The sequence below is a fragment of the Struthio camelus genome, chromosome Z (assembly GCF_040807025.1).
Source record: "Struthio camelus isolate bStrCam1 chromosome Z, bStrCam1.hap1, whole genome shotgun sequence".
NCBI classification, from domain to species: domain Eukaryota; kingdom Metazoa; phylum Chordata; class Aves; order Struthioniformes; family Struthionidae; genus Struthio; species Struthio camelus.
The window spans coordinates 78,820,423-78,847,629 of NC_090982.1; the positions used below are offsets into that span (position 1 = coordinate 78,820,423).

General features: G+C 44.0%; 2 protein-coding genes across 4 annotated transcripts in view; one reads left to right on the top strand and one right to left on the bottom strand.

The window, feature by feature from the left end:
• LOC138064683 (dynein axonemal intermediate chain 1-like) overlaps positions 1-22,686 on the bottom strand; it is a 150,322-nt gene extending 127,636 nt beyond the window's left edge. Inside the window, exons 1-8 of the mRNA XM_068928400.1 lie at positions 22,576-22,686; positions 10,069-10,137; positions 7,854-7,952; positions 6,866-6,946; positions 5,165-5,291; positions 3,688-3,767; positions 2,535-2,693; positions 671-730 (exon numbers count right to left, since the gene is read on the bottom strand). Coding sequence (XP_068784501.1) covers positions 671-730; positions 2,535-2,693; positions 3,688-3,767; positions 5,165-5,291; positions 6,866-6,946; positions 7,854-7,952; positions 10,069-10,137; positions 22,576-22,608 — 708 coding nt within the window. The 5' untranslated portion in view covers positions 22,609-22,686. The remainder of the gene's footprint in view (positions 1-670; positions 731-2,534; positions 2,694-3,687; positions 3,768-5,164; positions 5,292-6,865; positions 6,947-7,853; positions 7,953-10,068; positions 10,138-22,575) is intronic.
• Positions 22,687-22,976: 290 nt separating this feature from the next.
• LOC104152014 (protein FAM219A) overlaps positions 22,977-27,207 on the top strand; it is a 106,183-nt gene continuing 101,952 nt past the window's right edge. Inside the window, exon 1 of one of the 3 annotated variants that reach the window (XM_068927629.1) lies at positions 22,977-23,212. In XM_068927629.1, coding sequence (XP_068783730.1) covers positions 23,153-23,212 — 60 coding nt within the window. In that variant the 5' untranslated portion in view covers positions 22,977-23,152. The remainder of the gene's footprint in view (positions 23,213-27,207) is intronic. The other 2 variants (XM_068927630.1, XM_068927631.1) reach the window with 2 other exon arrangements.

Here is a 27,207-nt window from a genome sequence, read left to right on the forward strand (position 1 = left end):
AGTCTCTATTCCATATGTGCAGCGCTCAAAGTGGAGGTACTATGGAGTCACTCTTTTTTTCTTATTTTATTGCTCCATATGGGGAGACCCCATTGATCCTGCCTCTTAAGGAACCAGCTGACCAGAGGTATCCTGCAGCTGACCACCTGCTGAATGCGGGATCACTGCTCCTCCTCAGTGACCAGGAGCTATGAGACCCCACCATGCAGTGACAGAAGATCTTCAATGGCAGGGCAGTATCTACCCAGTGAGAGCTGTGTCCCAACAGAAGTCAGTGTCTGTGAGAGGCAGTTGCAGTTGTGTCCCTGTTTCCGCAGGGTTCAACAGGAACCAAGCTCTTGCTGAGCCCAGAACCACTCCCTCACCAGGGTTTCCCCGTTCCCACTCCTTTGAGACGCTATAAAACAGGCTGGCCAGGCTGGCTGCTGAGACATAACTCAATAAAAAGGGGCTCGCACCTTAGAGAGATCCACCATCAGCAGGTTCCCCAATTAAGGCAGGGAACAGGGCCACACTAGTTTGTTCTCAGATTTAAACCAGAGGTCAAAGCCACAGTATCTGAGCACAATCCAGCGCAAGGAATACAAACATGACAACTTTGTTTCTCCTTTCTCTTACCTCTTTCTCCTAAGTATATGCTAAAAGAGCTTACAAAGTCAAAAACAGATACCTGGTTAGCAGTGGCTGAAAAATTTTTACAAGGTGTAGGCTCCGATTGACACGCTCTGTCCTGAATAAAGAAAAAGCATAAAGAAGTGCAATCATACCGTTAACATGCTGAAACTCTTTGCAGTGACGTAGTCCTAGCTGTGGAAACTAACTTCTCATAAAATTTAGTTAGAATAATACAGAACTTGCATTAATTCAGCATCCAAACGGCTCCTAAAGCACTGCACAAATGTTATTACGGGTTGTACAACTACAAATAGATTGTCTTATAGACCAAAAGAGGCTGATTTTTTCCCAACATTATTAAAATATTTAACTGCAGTATTTCATTTTGAAAGTGTTAAAATGGTTTGCATCAGCTCTACCGTTTGAAACATTGTGCTACTTGCTATAGTATGCGATCAGATTTAAAACGTTTTGACCTATATATTAAAATTCCAGCCGGATACATCAGAGTCAAAACAAAAGAGTTGAACAGATTCATTACCTTTAAACAAAACATTTGATCTTAGTGAAATAATATTTCCATCACCCTTTCATCAAATATCGGAATAAAATTAATGTAACTATGAAACACTTTCATTTCATGGAACAGTGTTTTCTTTCAGAAAACTGTTGTGTCAGGACATTTTTAAGAAGCTGCCTGTAGCATTTCACTGGCCTGTGAAATGCAGCAGTCTGAGAGGTGGAAATTGCACATCCTTCACAGTGCACAACAGTACTTCACAGCTATTTAAGGGCTAGATTCTGCTTTCAAAGGCATTCAAGCATTTTTCAGTAATATCAATGGGAAAGGAATATGCAGAACTCAGGAAAGAGAAACAGCAAATTCTGTGGCCATTACAGGGATTTTAAAAGATGTAGAATCTGAGCTCAGACTTTGGAGTAAGCAACTCACAACTGTACAAACTCTCCTTAGATCCTCCATCTCTACTAGGGACTCCTCTTCTAGGAGACAGTAGCTCCAGTGACATAGTAACTCTCAGATTTCTCCTAGCTCGTCAGTCTTACAGGGATCTCACCTTAGATGGAATGGCTGCAAGCAGGCAAGCAGGCTCTCTGGGGAAGCTGTATAGAGAATGGACTCCATGGCAGCAGGGGAAACAGGAGAATTTTCGCTTTGAAACATGTATCTCAGATTCAGAGGAAGCTGCTGTATGAGCTCTCAGATGGGGGCAAACATCACTGGTACTATTCTATCGGAGGGCCCTGTGAAGACACGCTCCCTGGAATGGCCGTAGACTCAGCAAAAGGTGTGGGGAACATCAGGTTTCGGGTCTTTACTGACGACAAAGCGCAGGCATGGAGTGGGAAGGGAGATGTACTGTGTAGCAGCAGTTAACATCTGTCACACTTACACAAGCCTGATACTGTAGCACCTGAGCTTAACACAAACTTTAACACCTTTATCTTTACAGTCCTCTTGTTAAATGACAAATGGGTGCTTATATCCCTGCTCTGTAGTTAAGAATCGAAGTACAAGGTTGAAGCACAGGGAGGTCTGTGGCAAAAGAAAAATTAACCCAGGGATCCCAAGCCTTCAGCTACTGCCCTAACCATTGCTCTATCCTTCTTCTTTTTCAGATAAGAAAATAGATATGAAAAATGCTATATCCAAGTAGAGGTGTAAAGATTTACAGTGGCACCAAAACCTCTTGTAGGCTTGACCTCTTGAACCAAGAGTCCATGAGGCAAGGATTTTTTTGTCGCCGTTTTCACCACCCCAAATGTTTTACCATAGTTAGTCACTGTTTTTTTCCAGAATCGGCAGGGATTACAGGATATGACATAAAAACAGATGCTCTACAGATCCTCCCCAAGGAAGCCTCCTCCCAGTCACTGAAGGAATGGCAGAGGCAGCATACCCGCAAGGGGTTGTTGAGTGTCTTTGAGGCTCTCTCGATGAAGTTGAACTGGTTCGCAAGCTTGCGCTCCTTTGGTTTTGGGGGAGGAGGCTTTTCGGCCTCTGCTGCTTCAGCCACTTCTGCTGTTCCTGCCTCCTCTGCCTCTTCCTCCCCTGCAGCCTGCAAGAGAGTAGAGTAGAAACCCTGCACCGAAAGAATCAGACATCTCTTTCCCTCTTCAGAAGGTCTTTATCTCAGACAGCTGGATTTCTGCTCTCTAGCAGAGGAAATTGTTATTGAAGATTGAGGGGTCAGTAGTGAAACAGACAAATAAGTGAATGTGGCTTTTTCAATCCAGTTCATGTATAGCTGAGAGGACACAGTACCACAGAAATACACTGGGACAGGTAGGGGTACACTAGAGGGAAAAAGCTATTTCAGTTTGAAGACAATATTGGCACAATTTCAAGTGGCTACAAGTTGACACTGGGAAAATTCCCTGGAAATTAACTGGAAATTAGAAGATATCTAGCTATCAGATAGTTACTTTAACATAGAGCCTGACATGAATGGGGTAATATGGCTTGATTGCCTATGACAAAAGGAATTGGACCCAAGGACCAGGAGAACGTATTCTAGTCCTGTACCCTGTGTTTTCATTTCCTTGCTAAAGAGATCAAATTTACCTGAATTTCGTCAGATCTTGATTCCAGGGCCTGACACAGTTTGGGTAAAAAACTTCTCACAACATGCTCCTTTCCTGAGCAGCCAACTACCTTTAAGTCAGTCAGGCCACTACTTATTTCAGGTAATTATGCCTGCTTTCAGCTCTCCACATCTTGTTTTTGCCCACTGTCCCTTTCAGGGACAGACAGGAAGTTTCCAGGAAGTTTCCAGGTCCCAGAAGATTACACTCCATCTTGATGGATTCTCTGGATGAAGATAGACCTGGTATGCAGGGACCTGCCATCCCTCTGTGTGGCTCCTCCAAACCAAAGAACAGAAGGAGGACCCCAGCTATTCAGTAGAATCTGCAGAATCTCAGCAGAGACATCTCAGGCATAAAGAAATCAATTACAGAAGCTTCTGAGACAGTCCATTTTATAATAAAGTGAATTTCAAATCTAATATTAAAAATAAAATGGGCAGCTCTCAGCTAACTATGGAGAATTACCTGTGTATCTTCTACGCTTTCTTCATCTTTAATCTCTGCCTCTTCAGACATTACTGTAAAATCCTCAGCAGGGGGGGTTTCTGGTAACAGAGCAGGTAAATGCATAAGCCCTAGATAATAGGATGTATTAACCCACGTTCTGCAGATCCCTCTATCTTCTAAAGCATTACTACAGATGCATTCTTTTCTAACGCTATCTCATCAGTCAACATTGTGACCCATTCTCATTTTGCAGGGTAATAGTTTGCTCAAAGCCACAACAGGAGACAGTATTATTATTATTATGATACTGCAGTAATTCTGGCTGTACAGAAATCAAAACTCTGATTTCCACTCAGATCAAATCTCTGAAATCCACTACTGATCTGGGTAGCTTTCTTTCTGGATATACCTTCAGCTCTGGACTTTTCTGCCCTGCAAAAATGGCTGTAATTACTTACAACTACTAAGAATGACTGGTAAAAAAAAAAGTGGCAATGTGGTTTGTTCTTATTTACATGGATAAAAATGAATATACTAGCTACGTTAGAGAATGAAGGATGTCTACATTCCAATCACAGCCCTGAGTATGCAGTCATGCTAGCATCAAGCTATAAGCTTACTTTAAACTTGCTAGCTTGGAATCTATGAAAACATGCACTGCCAGCAACAACAATCCATGCTGTTGTGGCACTGAAGATCCCACTTAGCACTCTGTCCTACTTCAAATCCTCATACACATTTTGTTAAGTGTAAAATAAAAGAGGCAATGACCCTCAGAGGTAACAAGTAATAGCTATTCTCAGGAGCTTATGTAATGGTACCATTGTGCCTGAAAGCTACCACTTTGAAAAGGCAGTCTTTGTGACACAACTTCTCCTTTCACAAACAGCAGGAATAGAAGAAAATCTCTACACAGTACATCTTTCCCTGATGAAAATTCAACCTAGAACTATTTACTGAAACAGCTTTTGAGCCTCTGAATTAAGGTATCTTTCTTAACTAAGACCCTAAGAATGGCCATACTAGCTCAGATCAAAGCTCCAACTGGCCCAATATCTTGTATCTCACATTGTCCAGAAGCAGATGCTTTGGAGAGAGCGTAAGAATTAAACAAGTACATGATAGTTTCCGGAATGCTCATCCAGCCTCCAACCATTTCTGCTTTAATACTACCTTAAACTTTAAATCATGGCTGAAACTTTCAAAGCAGGATAGGGAGTTTAGACATGCATATCCAACTAATTGTAGCGCAAGCTGTTTGAAAGCCACTAAATAGCTGATGGTGTTAATGTTCACCTAGTCCTGAAAGCATGCACTGTTTTTTGCACTGTAGCAAACATCTGACTGCTTTTACTTTTTTCTTTCACATGAAGGATACAAGCCAAAGTAAAAGTTGTTCCATTCTCTAGTCATGAAGCATGATCACTCCATCACGTTGAATAAACGGTATCAGTGGCTAACCAAAAATGACTGTGGTTTCAGATAATAAACTTACCTGCTGCATTGCTTGATCTGACACTCTGCCGCCTGCCTTCATCTGAATCTTTGAGTATCATGTTTCCATTCAAAGAGAAGTGAATAGCCATTTGATCCACATAGCTTATTGGCTTGTATGCTCGTTCCTACAGAGAGGAAAAAACAACAAAATGAGTGGGGAGAAATACATGATTTTAAGCCAGAAATACTGCGTAGCCTCAATTGCTAAAGCCAAGCAAGTTCCATACCGATAAATATATATTGTGCTTGACATATTTATACCGAATTTCTTCCAGCAGCTATTGATATCTCAGAACACTGAGAGCCAGAAGTTTAAAACACAAGGAAAAGAAGCAAGAACATGAAACCTCCAGTTCTCCACCAGTACCACAGCAAGCGACTTTAAATCTAGTTTTGGTGCATCTCTACTACACAGCAATCACTAAAAGACTCCAATGTCATGTTGTGCTGAGATCCTTGAATGAGCTGTCGTACCTATACAAGAGCAGCACCATTTAGAGATACCAGCTCTGACCTGGTGACAGTACGGGCTCTTAGCTTTGTGCCCCGGCTAATAAGTACTGCACTAATTCAGCTATTTGAAGCTCGTTTGATTGGCACTTGCTTGTAGACCACTATACAGCACAGACTTAGGCTCAAATCACATATTAGGACTTTGACTTTCACCTAAATGCAATTAGAAGCCACTGCAAAACTCAGATGCTTCACTAATTTGTTCTCTGTTAAAAATACCATTATTTTCTGTACCGATCACAACACAGCACCAAGCTTACTTCAGTCACTGTGAAGCATTTGAAGATATGGATCATTCATTACCTATTTCCATCTCATAAATATTGAAAACTCCAACTCCAAGGAGAAGAGAAAGTGACCCCCTCTGCTTCCACAGGATCTGATTCTTTTCTCTCCTGATCTAGCCTACCAGTTAGCCAAATTTGCTACAGTAGCACAGAGATGAGACAGGCTCAGGATGGTTGTCCAATCCCTGCCTAAATCTGGAGATAATCCAGTACTGGGCTGGAGGAACTGTCTCTGAAAGCTCTCATTTCTTTCACAGGCTGCAACCCTTTCAAGGAAAGGATGGGAGGCATGGCCACTCTTCCACTTCCTCCCTGAAGCAGGCTATGTTGCTAGTGGTACAAACTAGCTGGGGAAGACCGCTCCGGGGCAATACAGCATTTGCTCTGCACACAGAAATGTGAAGGTGTGACTCCTGGAAGCTTCCTGGCAGGCATTGATGCACCCTCCCCTGCTCACACCTACCCATCATGAACAGAGTTCTTGTCATTGATTTCACAGAGCACATTTCTGAGCTCTCCTATAATTCAAACAACTGAATCTTGATGTGAGGACACTGAGGCATAAATGTCCTACACATTGCATAATGTGTCACCTTTTCTGCTCTAACCACCACTGAATGGAAAAAATTATTGCCTGAGATTAGCTGCGCTAATTATGTTCACTGGCAGAACCTGTTAAGTAATTTTTATCTCCTTTTTCTGAATAAATAAGTATGTCAATGATGTCAGACTCTCACCCTCCGCAAAAACACTTTAGGAACCACTGGCAATAAATATGCAACATGCAACACGAAGCCACATTAAAAAGAAATTTACTTGTTTATAAATTAAAACCAAACACAAAAGCAGCTAATGACAAAAAAATCTCATCCGGGATTTAAAGGCCATGCCATGCTTACTTTAAAGCTGTATCTCACGATATTCTGGGGAGCATGCGGATTATTGGCTGTCAGGATGCGTGTAAATTCCTCTTTTAATTCCTGCAGAATGGAAACAAAATAGTATCATCAATAAAATTCTACTGTTACTGTAACAAACAGCATAAGACGATCATCCTTTATGCTCATTTCTGTGATACTCAGTTTGCTGCAGATATCTACCTTACAGCTGATGTCTCCACAAGAACGATGGCTGGAGCACAGCTAGCTCAGAGGAGACCAAGAACACAGTCATCCTGCTTCCTATCTTGAATTCTTCAGCTGTCATGTAAATTTTTAGCTAGGGTGAGGTAGCACTTGCAAAATGCTAGATGTCTTCTATATGGCAAGAAAGACAATCCCTGTTTTGAAGCTATGCACTCCAAAAATACAATGAACACTACGCTCAGCAGCAATGCTTGCAGGATGGGCCATGCTTCCAAAAAGCTATACTAGCAGAAACTGTTTTCACTCCCTGACCGGGGGAAGTATGTGTAGCTACCATTTGAGAGTTTATACAGCAGTGGAAAACAGTGAAACAGCTGCAGTCAGAAGGGTGAATGACTCTGCAATGCCACTGAACCAAGTTGAGAAGAAATAGCCACGTAGCTACAGAACCCCTCCCTGTCTCGTGTAGCAGACTCCCACTGGCTCTTGAAAAGCTCAAGGTTGGCTGCGGAGCCCTTCTCAGCATGGGGAAGCCCTAGCCACACTCCCGCATTGGAATAAGAAGGAAAAACTTTCCATCTGGAGTTACTCTGCCTTAAGCCCAGGGCTGTGCTTCAAAGCACACACTCCCAGTTTTCCTGCTGAAAGCCATTTTGGTTTAAACTGCAGATATTGTATACTAGCAAGCGCTGGAGCTTTTCACTCTGCAGAATGTCCGTCAAAACAAAGGGGTAGGAGGCACGCTTCGTTTTAGGGAGTTTTGTATATTTCTCACGCCAACTCCAGGAACAGTTTTACTCACAGCTTCTGTCAACTCCAGTTGATCTGGGGGTTTGATTAGAGTCTTTGCTGCTGCCCATTCATCGAGCCCCTCTCCCACTTCAGTGAACACATCTTCATCCTAGTATAGAAACGATAAGCTCATTAGTGCACCAAGACTATGACCATTTCACTTGCTTCCAAAGCAGCCCTTCTCCAGGTGCGGAGTGAGGAAGAGGAACCTGCACTTCCCTGTCCATCTGTGCCCGGACCAGACCAGATAACCCCAAATGGCAGGCCCAAATTTTAAGATTGTTGAATGAGTACAGCTGCCAGCAAGAGTGCAGTGGGTGTGAGCAGGACAACTGAGAATCTGCTCTCAGTTCGAGGAGCTGTGGTCTGAAGACAACTCCTGGCCTCTAACAAAACTGGAGTAGCTCCAGTAACAAAATTCAAGTAACTCCACTTGAGTTTCAGTTCAGAAGTTTGTAACTTTTGGCCATATAATGCCCAAATGGGCTGTAGTTTAGATCTGATCAAAGACACAGTTCAAGGACTCGCAATTACTTCTGAAGTGCTATTATATGAGATACACTTAGAAATTAGTTCAAGATACAAAACTGTAGGGATGAGACTTCAGGAGAAATGTTAACCATTTTCTTGCAAAGGCCAGCTGGTCTGCACTCCCACAACACAGAGAGCTGGTCTCCTTGGGCTGGGCTTGGGCTGGTGTCATGATATGGTGTCATTAATAGGAAAGGGATCACTGCAGGGATGAATTTCAATTACTTGTTATTACAGATAAACTGCCAGAACACCAAGTTGCTGATTAAAGAGTTTAGCTGCTCAGAGCAAAATTTCTCCCTCAGTTTGAAACGTGTAATGAGTTGATTTAAAATAAATCAGTCATTCCTTTAAACACAATTCTCTCAGGTCTATTAAACTTTATAGCCATAGGCAGCTGTCGATGAGTCCAGGGTGTAAGTGAAGGCTGTTTGCAGGTAGAGTGACTGGAGTATGGATCACAGGAACATTCCAGGATAAGAGGTGTGAGTATAGGGCTCCAGACATAGAAAAACATGCCTAGGAAGTTCCCTATCACTCTAAACACCAATGAGGCACAAGGAATCACTCTAAACACCAATGAGGCACAAGGAAGAGGCTCGAGTGGGAAGGAGGAGAAAGAACATCCTCATTTTTGGTTAGTGCTGCTGCCCCAGCAAAGCACTACTATCTGCAGAGCACCGCAAAGGTAAAAAGCAGAGTGCCGTGTATAAGTGCGCAGCAGCTGAAAGCAACAGAGAATTTTGCGTGTGCCAGGCACCTAAGGAAACTTGCAGGCTGCGATTAAGTTTCCACCAGGAAAAAGGGAACTGAAATGAGGTAAACAGGAGGTAAGTCAGGATCTCTCGTTCTCAAGAGACCGCGACAGCAGAACAGTTGTTTGTGATGCAATGTTACCCACGTGAACATCTGCTTGTAGGACATTTATCTTATATAATTCAATGCCAGCTAGTTCAGTGCTGAGACGATGATTAAAATACTGTTGGGTTTTAAATAGGTAAGCAATTTTTTATTTACTTTTTTATTTAAAGGTAAATGCCTTACCGTTTTTAAAGGATCAAAAGATGAATGTTTAACAAGGCTGCGATTTGTCTTAAGAAGTGAAAAGCTGTTTACAAACCTTGCCTGCTTAAAGAACACTGGGTTGAGGTTAATTTGTCTTCCTCCATCCATGTCAATGGAGCTAAGCCAATTTACATCATCTCATGATTTGGCTCTACATAAGAGGAAGGCAGATTGAATAAGGGTGCTCCCCTAAGGATTTATTTGCCTGGCAATGAAAAGCGTTGTGATGAGTCTAACAGTCAAAAAGTTGACACTGTTCTCTCTAATGCTGTACTTCTATGTTAATTATATGAATCTGGGCTATGTTTTGAATTTTCTAACCAGAGAAGGCAGTTTTTTCCACAGTCCATGTCAGCTTATATTTTGGAACTTACATCACAAACTTTTTTTGATCCTTTCATTTTGTAGTTTATCTAAATTGTGACTTTGTTTTAGTTTCCATTTTTTATTCTAATTTGCTAGTGAATTCCCTCCTCAATGGAAATCTATAGCAAACCCTTACTGCTAAATACGCTATAATGTTACCAGTTCTGTAAAATATGCCATTATTCAAATATACTCTAGTTTGCCTCTCACAGATAAAGAGGAAAAGAAAGATTTTTAAAAACTCTTGGATTTGTGGATCTTACCCGTTTTTTGGATACAGATTTAGCAGGCCTTGGTAGTACTGCCTTTCCTCCCGAAGGTCCACTTTGGCCCTGGAAAAATAACACATCCAAGGTAAACCTTTAAAACATTTTGTTTCCTAATTTAGCCACGGCAGAATAAAACTTCAATGTGCTTGTTAACATTTCCTGCAATGGTATGTTTCAAAAGCCAACATATTCCAGTGCTTTGCCTGTAAGTCATTGGAATGAAAAGCAGTGACTGTCATAATATAAGACAACAACAGTTTACCTGCATGAAGCAACACTGCGCTTTACCCTGGTTACTGCTAATTTGTTACACACCTAAATGTTCTGCACCCTGCATTCTAGTGCCCTGTTCAAACACATGAGAAAAACTGCTTTTGCCCCAAATGCTTGCATGTCACGGTGAGGCAAGGGACAGCAGATTAATACCTACAGAGTAATGAGTGCTGAAAAGCAATGGAAAACACTGATGAACAGCTGGGACGTCAACCACTGCCTGAGCTCATCTCCCTGAGTGCATCAGAGCATTAAAAAAAAAAAAGGTTTTAAGACAGGCTTTGAAGAAAACAATGAAAAAGGTACAGGGAGCCTTACAGTGTATTTCTAGGGGAGGTTACATAGAGGTTAAAGAGTAGAAGAAGGGCACCAGTGGCAAAGTCTTATGAAAGCTTTACAGAAAGTAGGAGAGGAAATGAAGAGGATCCTTTTGAGAGGACACTGAGGGACAAACAGGAAGAGAACCCAGAAGATAGTGAGAGAAAGTACCTTATTCCAAGAGGAGCCTGGCTGACCGTATCAAAGAAAACTGATAACTCAAGGAAAGGAGAAGACGTTAGAGAACTTCGTAAGAATAGTTTCAGAGAAAATTTACATCAACATATTCTATGAGGCTGAAGATAAAACGTAAGGAGAAAAGGAGGCTGGTAGCCAATGACGCAAGTGGGATCTACAGTGTGGAGATTTTTATTTAAACCTCCTGGTGTTAGGAGAAAAGCCAGAAAAGAAATACGTTCCGGAGATATGAGAGAAGGTATAGGAGTGGGTACAAAAGTGATAAGGAGATCAGATGGGCTGTATAGCAAAAATAGGGGAATTTACATGGAAAAAACTTTTGATTTTGTGAGAGGGCAGAAGGGTATGCAAGAGGAGAAGTGGGAATGAAAACAAAGGGGTAGGGAAAGCGCCCGTGTGTTTTTCATTTTTCTTTGGAAGAACACAAGAGTGTGCCTTTCAGCTCAGATGAACAGTCCACTTAGACAAGTATCTGTCTCCAACAGTATTCAAAAGCAGATATCTATGGAGCAATCTCCAGGATGCCCTTTCAATCTCCAATAGGGACTTCTTGAACCAGATATGCTATCCTTTTTATTTCATATCGGCAGACCCTTTTCTCTTCAAACTTATTCAGTCATTTTTGAATCCGTTTACATTTTTAGCACGCACAACTTCTCACAGTAAGGACTCCCACAGTACAACTAATGCTAATGCAAAGAACCACTGCTTGCTGTTTAAGTCTGCCACTTGCTATTTTCATCTGACTTTCCTAGTTTTTCTACTGCAAAGTCTAGCTTTTTCACATTATGTATTATTCATCCCCTTTTCCATATATGTTATAAATACCTTATGGAGCATGGGTGTCTATATAAATTCCTAGACTCTCCCCTCATGATTCCCCTTTATTATGAAAATTAAATTTCCACTTCTCCCATCTGCTTCCTATGTATTAAGCAATTATGTAGTCATTGTGACTTTGACCCAACTTCCCCAAGTCTTATTTCTAAAACCCCATTATTTGTTAAGGCTTGGCAATAAGAACTCAGAAGAAAAATATTTTAAGATGATGAGAGATTGAGAGTTTCAAAGTTGTTTCCCTTTGTACAAGTCAAGGCATGTAAGATTGCTGACATTAACAAGGTGTCAGGGTTTTCTTTTTATTCTGGAAAAGGCATATCAGAAACAATGAATGAGAAATGAGCAGACATACATCTCTACGCTTAGAATATGTCCCCCACTTTGAAATATAATGTCTTATTACTCTTAGAAAAAATAAAGAAAGAGTTCTGACATTTCCTTCAAATCCCACCATGGGCTGGTAGCAGGGCAGAGCAGAGCACCCATGAGCCCTGGTGTCACAGCCACTCCTCACACCACCGAATGACACGGCCGGCCTGCTCCCCCAGTGCAATTGCTTGTTACCTGCTTCCTATCGGTGCAGGTAACACAGCACCCTATCCCACAAGGAGCATGCTACATGTGAACTAAACGGGATTTAAGCAACAAAATTTAAGATAGATTTTCAGAGCAGAATTTCATTTAGACCCAAATCGAAATCAAACTGCTAATTTTAAATACAAAACAAAGCCTCCTTACTATTAGGCTCTGTAAATGAGTCTATAAAAGCACTTATCCAGCAGTAAAGGCATTGACAAGGCAATCTGAGGGTAATTGATTTTGGCAGTGGCACACATTTCAATTAACATAATCTAAAGAGCTGCCAGTGAATAAATATCTGCAACTCTACGAAAATCCAAATGTGACACTGAGGAAGCTAGAGTCTGATGCCCCTGGAAGGAAGCAGCAACCCTGCCCTGCTCCCCACACCATAAAGGGTTTGCAGGACAGCGAGCGAGCCTAGGTGTCAGAAAGGCAGCAATAATTTAGCGCAGCACAGGAAGTGAGAAGTGATACGGCACGAACGCCAACGAAACCCAGAGCAATGTGAATATGGCCCAAGGCACCACTGTCACAGGGAAGCAGCGAGGTCTCAGCTTCGTGCTGCCATTCTCCCACTCTCACTGCCCTGAATTCCTCGGCTTGGGAACGTTCTTCCTACTTGGCCTCTCACACTTATAACTCACCTGTTCAGTCTTGCCCCAAGATTTCTTTCGATTTGCAACCATGTAGCCCTCTAATGCAGTATTGCCATTGCTAATAACAGGCCACAGGCGTTGTACTGAGTTTGCAAGGCCTCAGGACTGAGGCTTGTCAGGCTTGCTCCTCCTAAGCTTTTCTTGATCTGCCTGTAGTTTTGTTTTACTTGGTTTAGCCGAACAGCAGCTTTTCTAATGGACTAGGTGATGACTTTTCTAACTGACTGGCTAATTTATTTTACTTTTGTTTCTCATTGTATGGTACCACCACGGTTTTATGACTGTAATACAACGACATGGTGTAGAGAAATATAGGCCTGCTTTGATAAAGAACATCCTGAGAAGGATTGTGTGTAGAGGACTACAGGCATGGGATGATAGAGACAGGGCACAGGCTTGACACAGGACACCCCACAGCTATAAACAACTCACCAGTGGTCAGCTGAAGAAATGCAGAGCTGGAGCTGGATAAAATTGATTTTAGTGATAACAAAGAGAAGAAGAAAATAGTATTTAGCATACTTTAAAAGCACCATAAACAGTAAATTCGGATGTAATGTGGAACACCAAACCAATGAAGATAGAGCACAGTGTGAAATCATGTTATCAAACATATTAAAGCGAACCCAAGTGGATCTTAAGGTAAGGAAGAAGAAATCATCAACATGAACATCACATTCTTCCTGGTGAAGGACTCCAGATGCTGACAACGCGCCATTACATCCCCATCAACACTAAAATTAAATCACTGACCTTGGGACCCAGAGGAGCAGAAGAAGGGTAAGCACAACACTGGGAAAAGGGGTAGAAACTAAGAAACTGTGTATAACAATTGTAAAGGTATTATTATTATTATTATTATTATTGAAACTTTTTCTTCACAGAAGTATTTCTCTTTTTTCTAAAATAATTAGATATGGACCAATAATGCTTAGACGTTAAAGATTTCTGTTAACAATAAAGTCTTAGCTACATATATATAAGGTGTGCTTGCTCTTTGCCCATAAAGAAGATAATTGAGTGTAACAAAGTTTACAGACTATCACAACAATGAACCAGGCTCTGAAAGCCTTCAGTTTTATTCCATGCATGCTATTATGCTCTATCAGCCAGCAAAATCGACAGGAGTGCTACATCCAGTCCTGTGAGACTGGGAGAGGGTGTGCAAGGGAGGGGTCTCGTTGCACCAGTTGGTGGGATTTGCCCACTTGCTCACCGTGTCTCATTCCCACCTTACTGCCAGACCTCTCTCCCTGCCTGCCTACGTGGTGCTCCTGCCAGCTTGCTTGAGGCTCCTCTGGGAGCAAAGCAAACTAATTCCCCACAGGAGGGAGCAAGGACACAACTGACCGGACAGTTTGCTCCAGGATCTACATCAGACGGGCTACAGTTGGACTATACACCCTCATTTTGAACTAAAAAAAGAAAGCCAGTCCCTTCAAAACCCTAACAATTATGCCTCAGGGCTGCTCGAGTACCACACAGATCTCTTCCCTGTGTAGTCTACACAGACAGGACGGACAGCTGGACCAGCTGAGAGCTGATTTGTCTGGCAGGCAGGAGGAAGCACCAGGAGGACATTGGTCTTTATCTCATTCCACAGTCCTTCAGTCCTCTCTCTGCTGCTTAGACAAACCGTCCGTCACAGTACTGCTCTGACAATGGCAAGCTGACGATAGTATTTGCGTGTTATCCTGGACCGTGGCCGCTGAAGGTAAAGACTGCAACTCTACTTGACTCAATATGCTACAGAAACCAGTGTAAAAAGCAGAAGGCAGCCTTCGGTATGCAAGCACCACTCCTGCTGGTGTGCACCACAACACCCTATAGTTACAGCCTATATCAAATTCTGCAATATTAGCAGTAGGGAACACTCTTTGAAACTAGCAGATCTGTTTAAAACCTATAGAAGAGGCAAGACAGAGGGCAAACACGGGTCAGTCAAGAGAACAAAACCTTGTATGTTGTCTCCTCATTCTGATAATACCACAAAGCCTACCGCTGTGCTGTCTGCTGAAAAAGGCAGTCCTGACATCCCTTTTTGGGGGGTAGCACTGTGTTTTGTCCTCTTTATTTGTCTTTTGCAAGGGAGTAGCTCCCTGTGAACCCTTCCAAAGCCCGCACATTGTCCTTCTTCAGATCTTTCCTTAAAACTCCTCTCTCTCACATTAGCTGTTAGAAGTCCTCAAGAGCATCCAGGTAGTTGAGGTCCTGCCACCGTTGCTCAGCATGACAGCCACCATCTCCACATTCTTTTCTTTACTATATCAATCTGTTATTCAGAGAGTATTATTTAAGCTGTAATCCTTTTGCAGTATGAACTATTTCGTTGTTCCATATTTATGCAGTGTTTGTACACTGTACAACACTGGTACAGTCAGTACCAGGTCACAAACAGGTGACAAACAGGTCACAAACGCATCCACAATACAAACAATAAATAAACTATAACTGTAAATCAATATAATGACTGTATGTTGACTAACAAGATCCTCATGACAAGGACCTGCCTTCATACATGTCTCTAAAATTCAAGCACATTTTTGCTGTTATATAATTAGCTAGACAAAGAATCTTAAGTTAACAGACTATTATTAGGATCACAAAGAGAAGCATTCAGAAGTTAGAAAACATGAGAATTAAGGTTGCTGTGGCAACCTTCATTTCATCCAATTGGGCACAGACAGTATGAGATACTGATTAATTACCTAATCATATACTTTTTTGGTAGGCTCCCTGCCTCTCTGGATCTCTCTCAGGCTTACTAGCATGGACAGAGTTCACATAATAAGTTACTAGGAGAATTTTTGGTTCATATGGTTCAGCATCTGGGAGAACTGGTTTTTAATGTAGCCTGTGTCAGACACCCAACAAAGCACAGTTCAACCCAAACTGTTAAATTATGGCAAATCCTATACAAACTGAAGATGGTCTTACTATAGAAACCATTAACAGTCTTCATAAATCCTTATAACAAATGCTGCTACTATACCTGCCTGTAGTAATAATAATTAATAAGAATACAAGAGTGAATAATTATGAGAAAGTTGTATTAGATAAAAGAGCCATTGTTGCTAGGGAACCAAGGAATAGGTAGAAGGCATAAAAGAGTTGCAAGGAGTTTCTCATTGCCAAGTCATCACTATAACTCAGATCACACTGGGAGGTGCTGCACTGCTACAGTGCAAAATGCCAAAGCAAGAATTTATGCATGCTAGAAATGTTTTTCTCTGATGACCATTTGCATCTTACACGGAACAAATGAACAGACTTAGCATAATTCCCGCAGCGAAAAGAAATTAGAACTCCGTAACAGTCACAATATCTAAATTAAGGATCTTTAAAACTCAAATGATTGGCCTCTTCTGTATCTTTCTTCCACGACATATTTATGATAGTAGCGCCTAGAAATTCCTACCTACACCAGACACTGACATTGCTAGAAAATAGCCCCTAGAGCAAAGATACAGTAATCTAACAGGGCAACAGAGATGAAGAGAGGAAATAGCTGAAAAGTGATGTTTTAAGTGCCTTTTAATTCTCCTTTCCCTCCCCACTGCTCCCCCTAAAGCAGATAAGCCATCAGGAGATACAAATAGCAGCAAAATCAAGTCCTTCAGCCAGAAGTTCTCCTGTTGCTATGCTTGAGCTGCCCAACATTCATTTCTAAGTGTATTTTTAGGTAGCATTCTTGGGCTGTCTGCAAATTAAATTCCTCTAAATAATTTTTAATTATAAAATCAGTAAATGAAAATAAGAAGGCATTCACAGCCACTTTCCAAAGTGTGGAACACTTTGCTGTATACACACTGCTGTATATCAGAGGGGCATTAACACGTTGGCATTTGGGGAAGAGCTATCCTGTTTCTGCATCCATATTTCTGAAGGAACATGTAAGCGGAGGGCAAGCATCAAAGAGATTCCATGTGTGGTGAGAGTTTTGCCGTTACACCCTACTAATATGCTTCCAACTCGGCCTAAGAAGAGGAAAATGTAGAATCACACTTCACCATCCATCCATGCCTTGGTCTTCTTGCTAACTCTATCAGCAGTGATTACTATTCTCTTTTTGTTGATGATGTGACAACCCACTAATTGCTGATCTGAGACTCATTAACTCATTTCACACAAAACAGACAGAACTATCAGTCTCTGCCTTCTTGAATAAATAGCAAAAGTTCAAAAGCTTTTCCCAAGTCCAGGAACAATCCTGACCACTTGTTTTTTAACAGATATTTTGTATAGCCTTACTTTTCAACTATTTACCCTCTGCTGCAGATAACTTCTGAGTTGTCAGGGGTAATGCTGACGGTAAGTAAATCATCTAGGAAGCAGAGATTTACTCCTAAGAGCAAGTGTTCATTCGAGAACTGGGTCAAATCCTCAATTCATGACTACAGAAATCCTTCAGAAAAAAATATGTCCATCCTTCATGTTCAGATCCAAAGCCTGCCTGGACTAATCAAGTAGGAGATGCAATGACATTGCCACGTATGCTGTTCTGCCAGCCAGGATAAGATCCCTCACTGTAGCCTTCGCTGGGCAGTGCATCCTTCTCCTGTGCTGTCAGATTAGATTATCCCTTCCTGACTAGCTCTTGCAACTGGTCACTGCATGCACACTACAAAGTGAGGAGCTAGATACCTCACTATACAGTATCTCCTTGAGCAAGGTGAAATTTCTCCCTGTACTTAAAGCAAAAGGAGGGCTGAGCTGCCTGGGTTTGCAGATCCAGCCTAAAATACCAGATAATTTGGGGGAGGGATGAGGCAGGTTGATTACTTTTCAAAGAAGAACTGTCAGTTCATATTAAGCAAATTTTTCAAGGGCTGAAAATCGATTACGTATTAATGAAACACTCAGCACAGGGCAATGACAAACCCAGACTATGTTTTTTTAAGATCACTAAAGAGACATTCCTACAGCCTCTTTGCTCCCTACATAAGCTCAGCAGAAAACAATCAGACTGCAAGGCTGAGTAATCACAGAACACTCCTGCTAAGTTTACTTTAGCTTCCTGAGCAGAGACATTATCATTCCTTCTTCCCCTAGAGCACGGCACAAAGGTTAACAGGTAACCTGAAAAAACAGAAGAATGAGGCTGCTCGTAGGATTCTGAGGGGAAAAGGGAGAGTCTGTTATAAGAGCTAGGCTTGACATTTCTGTAAAACCATTTAATAATTTCCTGCTAGCTTTTTATCCTTGTTTTGAATATTAGCAGTCTCCATAGTAAACCACTGCTTGACACAACGAGCGGGGAAGCACGGCATGGTAACAAAGCCAAAGGAAGCAAAATGACTTCTAGCCTGCCCTGCAGCAGACATCCATTTACACACACTAGGGATGCCAATTTAAGAGCTATTTACCAACACGTTTTTTAATCTGCTTTCTGAGAAACACTAAACTAACTGTTTATTTTATATTACATAGATGGTTTAACGCATGTGTAAGAGCCAACAAGTACCTTAAAGCCTTTGCTGACAAAAAAAGTAAAATGTGTCCAATTGTTGACTGCAGTGGGGAGAGATCTCTTTGTTTTGCTTTGACAACTTGCTGAACAAAAAAGAAACTGTTTACAGGTTAGTGGGTGCAAGCCCACACATCAAGTGTAAGGAGAACTGCCTCGCTGTCCACATCCAGATGCTTTGCTTAGGCTGTGAAAGTTATCTGTTGCTGAAAGTGGGGATTGATCCTAAGTGGTAAGTCCAGCCAGCCCGGTTCTAAGCACAGGCATGCTGTGAATGCAGACAAAGAAGTGCATGCAATGTCAGTTAAGAAACCACAGTCAAATCTAGTGTTTCCTTGCATGGGTCCAGCCACAGACATACACAGCAGCACAGGGTACACGCCAATGCTCAGACAAGGCTTTTCCCTGAGCCACACAGTGAAGAAATGGAACTCTGGATTCAGCATAGCCTACACCTCCAGCAGCATGTGTGACAACCACACTTAAATAATTGCTTTTATAAATCTCAGAATTGTTAGCCACTTCCTCTTGCCACCCAGGGCAACGCACAGAACTGGCACAGGGCTAATACAGTCCTGTGCCCTGCCCTACCAACAGCTTTTTGCAGGTACTTGTACGTGTCTCACAGGTCAGTGTTTCTGAAGAACATTATACTCCTGAGTGTTTTGCTTGCCATAGTCAAGACCTAATTTTCAGAGGAGCTGAGAATCTAAACCTTCCATTGACTTCAGTTAGATTTGGAGATGCTGGCTTAAGCTTTCCCTAACTCTGCCTCTGCCCAAGATACTGCTGGGCTCGGTTACTTGCAATGCATTTCAGATCTGAAAGGGAAGATGTTACTAAAGTACAGAGCATATCTGAGTTTTATTTTTTACAAAGCTGCATTATGCATACAAAGAGCTAGGGATACCCAGTTATTTTCATAGACTTTGAACACTGAAGCACATTCCTTATTAATGAACACACAGACCAGGAATGGCCTAAAGACAGTTCTCATTAAGGACCACATCAAGTCATTCACCTTGAAGGACAATGCCTTTATGCCTGATGGCACACCAGCTTTTGACATATAAAAGACATCTGGTGGCTGGAGACTGAACTGGAGATGAAGTCACCAGGATGAAGAGATAAAGAGCGAAACAAAGCAAGAAGCTGACATCAGAGAAGGCAGAGACAAGAAGGGCACAGAAGAAGAGCAGACAACCACCACCTGGAGGAAAAATAAAAAAAAAAAGAATTACTCAAGACCACGTGAAGAACACATAGCCTTGAAAGTGAAGGAGGGCCTGTACATGACGTGGTAAAAGCGAAGAACTTGATAACAGTGAAGTAACTATCTTGGCTGTGAGAACCACCTTAGGAAGAAAAATTTCAAAGAGAGCGGTCAACAACGAAAAACCTAGGAGGCAGAGCAGAACAAAGGAACCATGCAGGAAGCAGAACAGAGGAATGAAGAACACAGGGACAAGTGAGACCAACAAAGTGACAGAGAAGAATCTGCAATGAAAGGGACAAGAAAAATAGTCCATGGAAATAGTGCTCAGTAGAAAAAACAGGCTCACAGACTAGTAGCAGGCTTGTTTCCTGCCTCATTATGATCACTGACAGAGAGGAAAAACATGTATGAGAAAGGACCTAACTTGTTTATTTTCAAAAGAGATTTTCTTGGCAAGAATTAGAATCTAGACTTTGACTCACCAGTCTATTTTATACGGGCCATCAGGCCTCAGCAAATAACAAATGTCAGGCTCTGATTGGGAAGTGAGGCAGGCACAGGCACAGCCATTCAGCATTGTGGCTCTCACAGCACCTGTGGTGTGGGCTGCATTTTGAGTCAGTGACAATGGGGCAAAAGCCCCTGGACTCCGGAACCAGCTACCGGAAATACATACAATTCCTCCACTGCAAAAATATTTTAGCAGACAAAAGTACATGAAAGAGCAATCAGATATAACAAGCACAAGGCAAATACAATCAGATTTGACAAGTACAAGGAAAGGCAATATAGGATGAGTTGCAATAACTTTAAAGATAATAATTTTATTTAAAGTTATGTGAAAAGTCAAAAATCCAAAGAGTTTAAACAGTTTATGATTTTTCAAGAACTTTAAGAAAAAATGAATGTCTTTACAGAACTTTAATTAAGTTTTTCAAGTAACATGTAAATCAAAGCCTATTCATTTCAGGCTATTTAAGATAATGGTTACCGAAAATGATTGAATGTATTTATGTGGAAATTGTAAAATTAAAAAAAAAATTAAATTCACAGCAAGCATTTCAACCTGAGTTTAGTGCATATCATTATTACCATTAATGGGTTATACAATTTCAGCATAAACATCTCCATTATCGAGGACTGAATGTGGTCTTTGGTTTTGAATTTGTGGCAATAAAGCCCTTTGTAACTTGAAAATTGCTAGTTCTTCATAGTTGAAGCATTAGGAATGTTACAGAGATCCTCTCTCTTTTCTTTCACTACTCTAAAGCCAAGAAGTCCTCTTACCACGTGTGCAGAAACAACCAAGTGGCATCCATCAGACATCAGGCCCACAGACCACTTGAGTACTTCTGGGTTTCGGGTTCCAGCACTCAAGTTATAGGAGCAGGGAGATCTGATCTGGCTCTGCAGAGCTCAACACACAGTCAGCTCACATCTAGCAGGGTTTAATAGCACAGGCTCCAGAAGCTGTATAGGTCTGCACAGAGTCTACACAACCATGGTACGGGAAAGCCACAATCCAGATGAGTCGCTCTCAGATAATTAGAAGTTACTTGATCATAAACCAATCCAGAGAGGGAAAGATCAGCAAGGGTTTCTGTTCCCTTGTTGCATGCATCCTGACAGAGCTCCACTACCAGTGTCCGTGGATGGGGTTTTGGGTTCTCTCACAGACCGGCAGTGATTGTCCAGGGATCTTGACTACCATCTCACTGCTTTGAACCTTCCTATCTGTCCCCCTTTGTTTCCTTTCAGCTTTTCTTGGTCATTTATAGTTTTCTGGCATACCTTCTGGATTAAGGAAGCAGGTCTCTCGTTCTGGGTCACCTCTGGCCCACCTATGCTCACCCTCCAAAAGATCAAATAAGCTGGAATTAACCAAAACCTGTTATGAAAACTCTTATCCGCCATTTCACCTTCTGCTTTAAATCAAACATTTTGATACTCCAGTAGTACCCAAGGTGCAGGACTGAACCTGACTTGGCCCTTCTTCCTGCAAGGTGATCCATGCTGACAGGCTACTGTCCCCTTGCAGAGCCCTAACGCAGCCGGTGAAGCTTCACAGAGCTACATCCACCCACCCATTCACTGATCCCAGGGAAGGGCCTTACAGGTTAGCAGCCTCATTTTGTTGTCGGAACTGGGAGAAGACCAAACAGTAAAACAAAAGCATACTGATATAAGGTGCAGCTAAGTGTAATTGAAAGAAATTTTAAAAAATGAATTTAAAACAGGTATTTGAACTTTCCAATTCAATGTTCCTGAAAGGCGCCCATACTGGGGACATCTCAAGCACATTAAAAAGCTGCCCAGGAAGGAAAGTGTTGTAACACAGTGCTGTAACACTGCTGAGATGGTATGACATAGCGACATTTGAGGAGCGCTGCAGGCTCACAAGGAGGAGCAGTGCAGTGCCACAGCGTGTGGTGGTGCTGCTTCGGGACCCGGCAGTTTGACAGAAGAGGGTGGCGAGGGTGCCAGGGTGACGAAACACCTTCGTGCGGGGACGGACGGACGGACGGACACGATGTGATGTAATCACTCACCCAGCAGTGTCAAGGTGGGGATCCCACCCAGCGCTGCGGGATTACAGCTCAGAGGGGCACCCTGGAGGGTAAAAAGCGCCTGCCACAGAGTGACATGATCCCTGGGCCAGGCATGATGACGTAACACGCAGTGCCTGGAACCGGTGATGTCATCATAAGCCTGGCGTCGTGCCAGTGACATCGCGGCAGCCACGCGGAGCAGGAGCTGAGGGTGGCACAGCCGGAGCGGGGCCGCTGAGCAACGCTGCTTCGTGTGAGCCGCGACTCCCCCTCAGCACGCGGCACTGCAGTGACGCCATGTTGGGGGCTACGTCACGGCGCCGGCGGTGACGTCACCGCGGGGCTGTCAGGCCGTCGCAGCAGGCCGCCCTGCTGCGACGCCGGCGCGGGGCAGACCCTTACCTGCTGGTGCCTGTCCGCCGCCTTCGTCGGCATGCTGCCTGCCCTGCCGCTGCCCGCCACCGACCGGCCCCTGCCAGACCCCCGCGTCTCCTCCGCCCCTCACCGGTGACCGGAAGTTGACAGTGGCAACCATGGCAACGCGCCGGAAGCCGCGCGCGGCCAGTCCAGCCTGAGGAGGGGCTCGACGCTTGGGCGCTACCCACCCTTCCCCCCTGCCACCAACGGTCTCCGCTCTCCCCCCACGGAGAGGGAATGGTACATCCCACGCGGCGGCAGCGGGGGGGTGGGGGAACCCCAGCGGGGAAATGCGCATGCGGGCTCCGGCGCCGCGGCCCGAATCATTCCAGAAGCCCCGCCCCGTTCGTGAATATGTAAGAAGGGGGCGGGGCGCCGGCGGCCGGACCCGGAAGCGGCGCGGCTGAGTCACCTCGACGGCGAGCGGCGGCGGCGGCAGCAGCGCAGCGGCGGCGATGAGGCAGCAGCAGCGGCGGCGGCGGGCGGCGTCCTTCGGCGGCTGAGCAGCTCCCGCGCCCGCCCGTGCCCCCCGCCGCGCTCCCGCCCCCGCCCCGCCGGCACCATGATGGAGGAGATAGACCGGTTCCAGGTGCCCGCCGTGCGCGCCGAGATGCAGCCGCTGGTGAGGGGCGGGCGGGGCCGCGCCGCCGGGAGCCGTCTCGCGGGGGCGGGGGCGGGGGAGGGGGAGGTTAACGGTCCCCCGGGGGCGCCGCTCGCGCTGCGGCGGGCGGGGTCGCGCGCCGCGGCCGTTATGTAACGGCTGTGCGGGCGGCGCGGGCGCTGCCGCCGGCGGGGCTGGGCTGGGCTGGGCTGGGCTGGGGGCCGCTGCCGCCGCTGCTGTGTCATGTCGGGGCGAGGGGCCGCCGTGGGGAGGCTCGTTCGGCCGCGGCGCCTTCGGGGCGCTGCGGGAGCCGGGAGCTCGGCCGGGCGGCCGAGGCAGGGGGCTGGGTGGGGGCCCCCCACCCCCGTGTGATCTCTGCAGCAATCGCCCTCCGGGTAAGGCTCGTAAGTAGTCGACGGATGAAGAATCGAGGTGTTTTGCAAAGAAACGTTTCCGCCAAACTACCGTTTTGCTCACATACCATTGGATTATTTTTTTTTAAGTCGTTCATTTTTAAATCTGTAGCTTTATTTTTTTTTCCTCCCGTGCCAAGCGATAAAGGATGTTTTTCACTTCATAGATACAGTTATGCTCAATTAATGAGCTCTGAAGAGGTTGGCATAATGGTTACGCTACTACATGGGACCCTGGGGAACCCTTCCAGAGAAGGAAGTATACAGGCTCCCAGGATTTTGTGGTTGCTTAAATGGGCAAGTAGAGTGGTCCTGGGCTTTGGTAGCTTCTACAATGACACTTAGGAAGGAAGGCCAGTTGGCTGGCTGCCATGGGAGGTACTTGCCCATTGCCAAGTAGTCCAAGACTTCTTTCTTGCAAGCGTATAGCTGCTGTGCTCTGGTAATGAAAGCTTGCTTGCTTGTATTGTGCCCTGGCTGGTAACGAAAGCTTGCTTGCTTGTATTGTGCCCTGGCTGCATGCTGTAGAACACTTGAATTTATTTGTCCATTTTTTGTTTCTGGTTTGGAAACGATTGCCTCATGTGCTACTCTCCCCTCTTTCCTGCCTGCCTCACTCTCTGTTTGAAGGTACTTTGCTATGGGTAAGTGGGGGCCTGTTGAAACACAGAAATGCAGTTCACCTTGGTGAACTGGAATGGAAGCTGGATAACAGGCTGACTCACACAAGATGTTGATTCCCTTTGGCACCTAGAGTAAGCAAATTTCATCTCAGCATCTGATTGTGTGAGATAGTGATAGGAAACACGTGGAGGGATGGAAAGAACTTTAATGAAATACTTCTAGAGATCCTCTTGACGGCAGTTGAGAGTAGGGTATCGGCAGGTTCATATTAGTACTCAAAATATCCACTACTGAGATTCCTTGTACGTCAAACTGTTATCTAGAATTGATGTACCTCTCTATTCCTTGGTTTCTTGTTGCTAGTGTTGGTGAAAAGTTGAGAACAAAATAATTACCTTGTGAACAGAGATTTTCCTGTGAAGTTGTATAAATTCTAATCACTCCACAGTGACAAGAAAAACACTTCTATTAGGGTGGGAGAGTTGACAAATTCTGCAGATCTTGGGGGACATGTGCACACACACACACACACACACACACACGCACACACGTTTGGTTCTTTAGTTTCTAACCTTTAAACCTTAATGTTTGTGGGAGGGGAAGAAAGTCCGCACAAACTGGTATTGGGTTGTTGCATGCCTTATTTCTTTCTTACATGGTTTTGCCAAGCAGAGGCAGTGGATGTGACAAGGTCAGCCCTCTATTCATACTGTAGGGGGTGGTGGGCATAGTAATGAGATTAGCACATTTGGAAAAGCTGTTGGTAGACAAAAAAAAACCCACCTCTTATGTATTTGCTAGAAGAGTTAGAATTTTTGATTTCCAACAAAAACTGTTATAATAGTAAAGCAGTGGAAGTAGCATGTTATATGCATGCTACTGCAATATGGAGTGAACAGGGCCTGCAGAGATTGTCTCACGCAGCCCTGCTATCTGAGTGGGATGATGTATCATATAACAGTGGTAGCAAGTTTAAGAAGTAGCCTGTTTCCTTTCCCTTTTCAGCAGCTCAAGAACTAAGACATTTTCACAGGGGGATTTCACATTGTCATTAAAAAAAATACTCTGAACACCACTTCAAAGATAATTTTTTTTCCCCTCTGCTTCAGGGCTTAAGTTCTTGTTTGTTAAATAATGGCCATCATAGTGAGACCTTGTGTATGTGAGGGACTGTTGCAGTGAGCAGATGTGTGAGATTCTTCCATATGCTTTGAAATGCTGGCGCTGGTCTCAGATGTGGGACAGAACAAGTCTGGTACAGTGCTTCCAGTGCCTTGAAGTTGTGTGGCTTGGTATGCTTTGGAGCTCCTGGTCTGTACCTTGCAAATAGGTTAAGAGCAAGTAAGGACTGGATGCTTGCAGGAATTTGTGCAGCTCAGCAGCTGGCTTGGGGGTTTAACCTAATATTTGCTTGGGTAACACAATTCTGCCCAATACTGCTGCTTTGTTCTGTTAGTTATCTTTTTTCTTTTTCTCCTCCCCTTCTTCCCTGTCTCCTGTATTTTAAAGTACAGAATAACCTTACCTCTCAGGACTTGTTTCGTCTTCCTAGTGTAAAAGCTTTTTGTTCCACCTGGCCTCAGAGATGGATTACCCAATGCTGAAGGCCAAAGGAGCCAGCTATAATTGTCCCCATTCAAAGGCCTGAGGTAGAGGCTTGTTTCCCGAGTATGAACTGCTGCTGGAGCTTTTAAAAAAGAAATGTTTTGAAAGACAATCCCCTGCTGAAAGCAAATAGAGAATGAAAAATTCCTTGCTTGGTCTGAAGTGCATACCCTGTATGAAATGTGTTTTTGTCCTGTTTAGGCTGGATGGTGTGCTAGGAGAGCATTGTCCACTCACTCTGGCCAGTCCCTGGCAGCAGTACAAGGGTCCTGAAGTATGGCTCATCTCCAAGCTCTTCTTGAAATCCATAAAAATGCTGCCGCATTCTTGACCAGCGTGGATGGTCAAGCACCAGAAGTGCTAGGACACTTCTGAATGTCCTGTTCATCTGCGAGGATAAAGTGTCATCTTGACTTTTTGAAGTCTTCATGCTGAACTCCAGGATAACTGCCAGGGATATGCCTAGAAACTGCTTGACAGTGTGGCCTGCCGATCTGGTATTGTTCAAATTTGACGTGGGTACAGCTGTTAGGTGCTTAAGGAAGGCCATTCTTAGAAAGTAGTCTGAAGCCTTTGCAGTCCCCTTGGCCTCCAAACAACTGATGCTGGCACTATTGATCACCTGTCTGTCAGGGGTGATGGTATACTAACATCCAGTGACTGCTAAGAATATATCCTGACAATAACCAGTGTTGTATTTACTGAGCAGGAACAGAGAACCTGAGGCATCTATAGCTTTTTGCAAAAGTAACTCCTTTAAAGCTCAGATGTTGAGCCTCGAGGGTGGCAGGGAGCCTTCTCTCTTTGCTGGTGCCGTTCTTTGTTTGTAGGTGCACGGTCAAAACTTGCCTAGCTAAGGACTGTGGTGGCATCTTGTAGCAAGGCTGAGGGCAGCACCTAACTGATATAAACTGGAGTCACGTGGAGCACTGCGTGCTCTGAGAAAGCTTACCAGGATCTCTAGTTGCTACAAGTTGCACTCTACTAATGACAAAGCTAGTTATGGGTTGCGTGGCAGAACTGAGGAACGCTTGGTCTGCAGGCTATATGTTGGCCAGCTCTTTCATACAGCATTCCCTACGCTTTAGACACAGCGATGTAAAGTTAAGAGAGCAGGCAGTCATTTCTTCCTCCCTCCAGCCTGTTTGGATAAGCATCACTGGACTCTGCCTGACCTCCTCTACAAACATGCATTATAAGAGAACTGCCAAATACTAATGCAAACCCAAGGAAAGACTTGGTGCAGGACTGAATGGGAAGGAGTTGCTGTAGAGATGTCTGGAGTGGCACACAAACCCTAACTAAACATGAGCAGGTTGCAGGGTGGGGCCCAGTGTTCCACAGCTCTGCAAGGCATTACTCTACATATTTTGA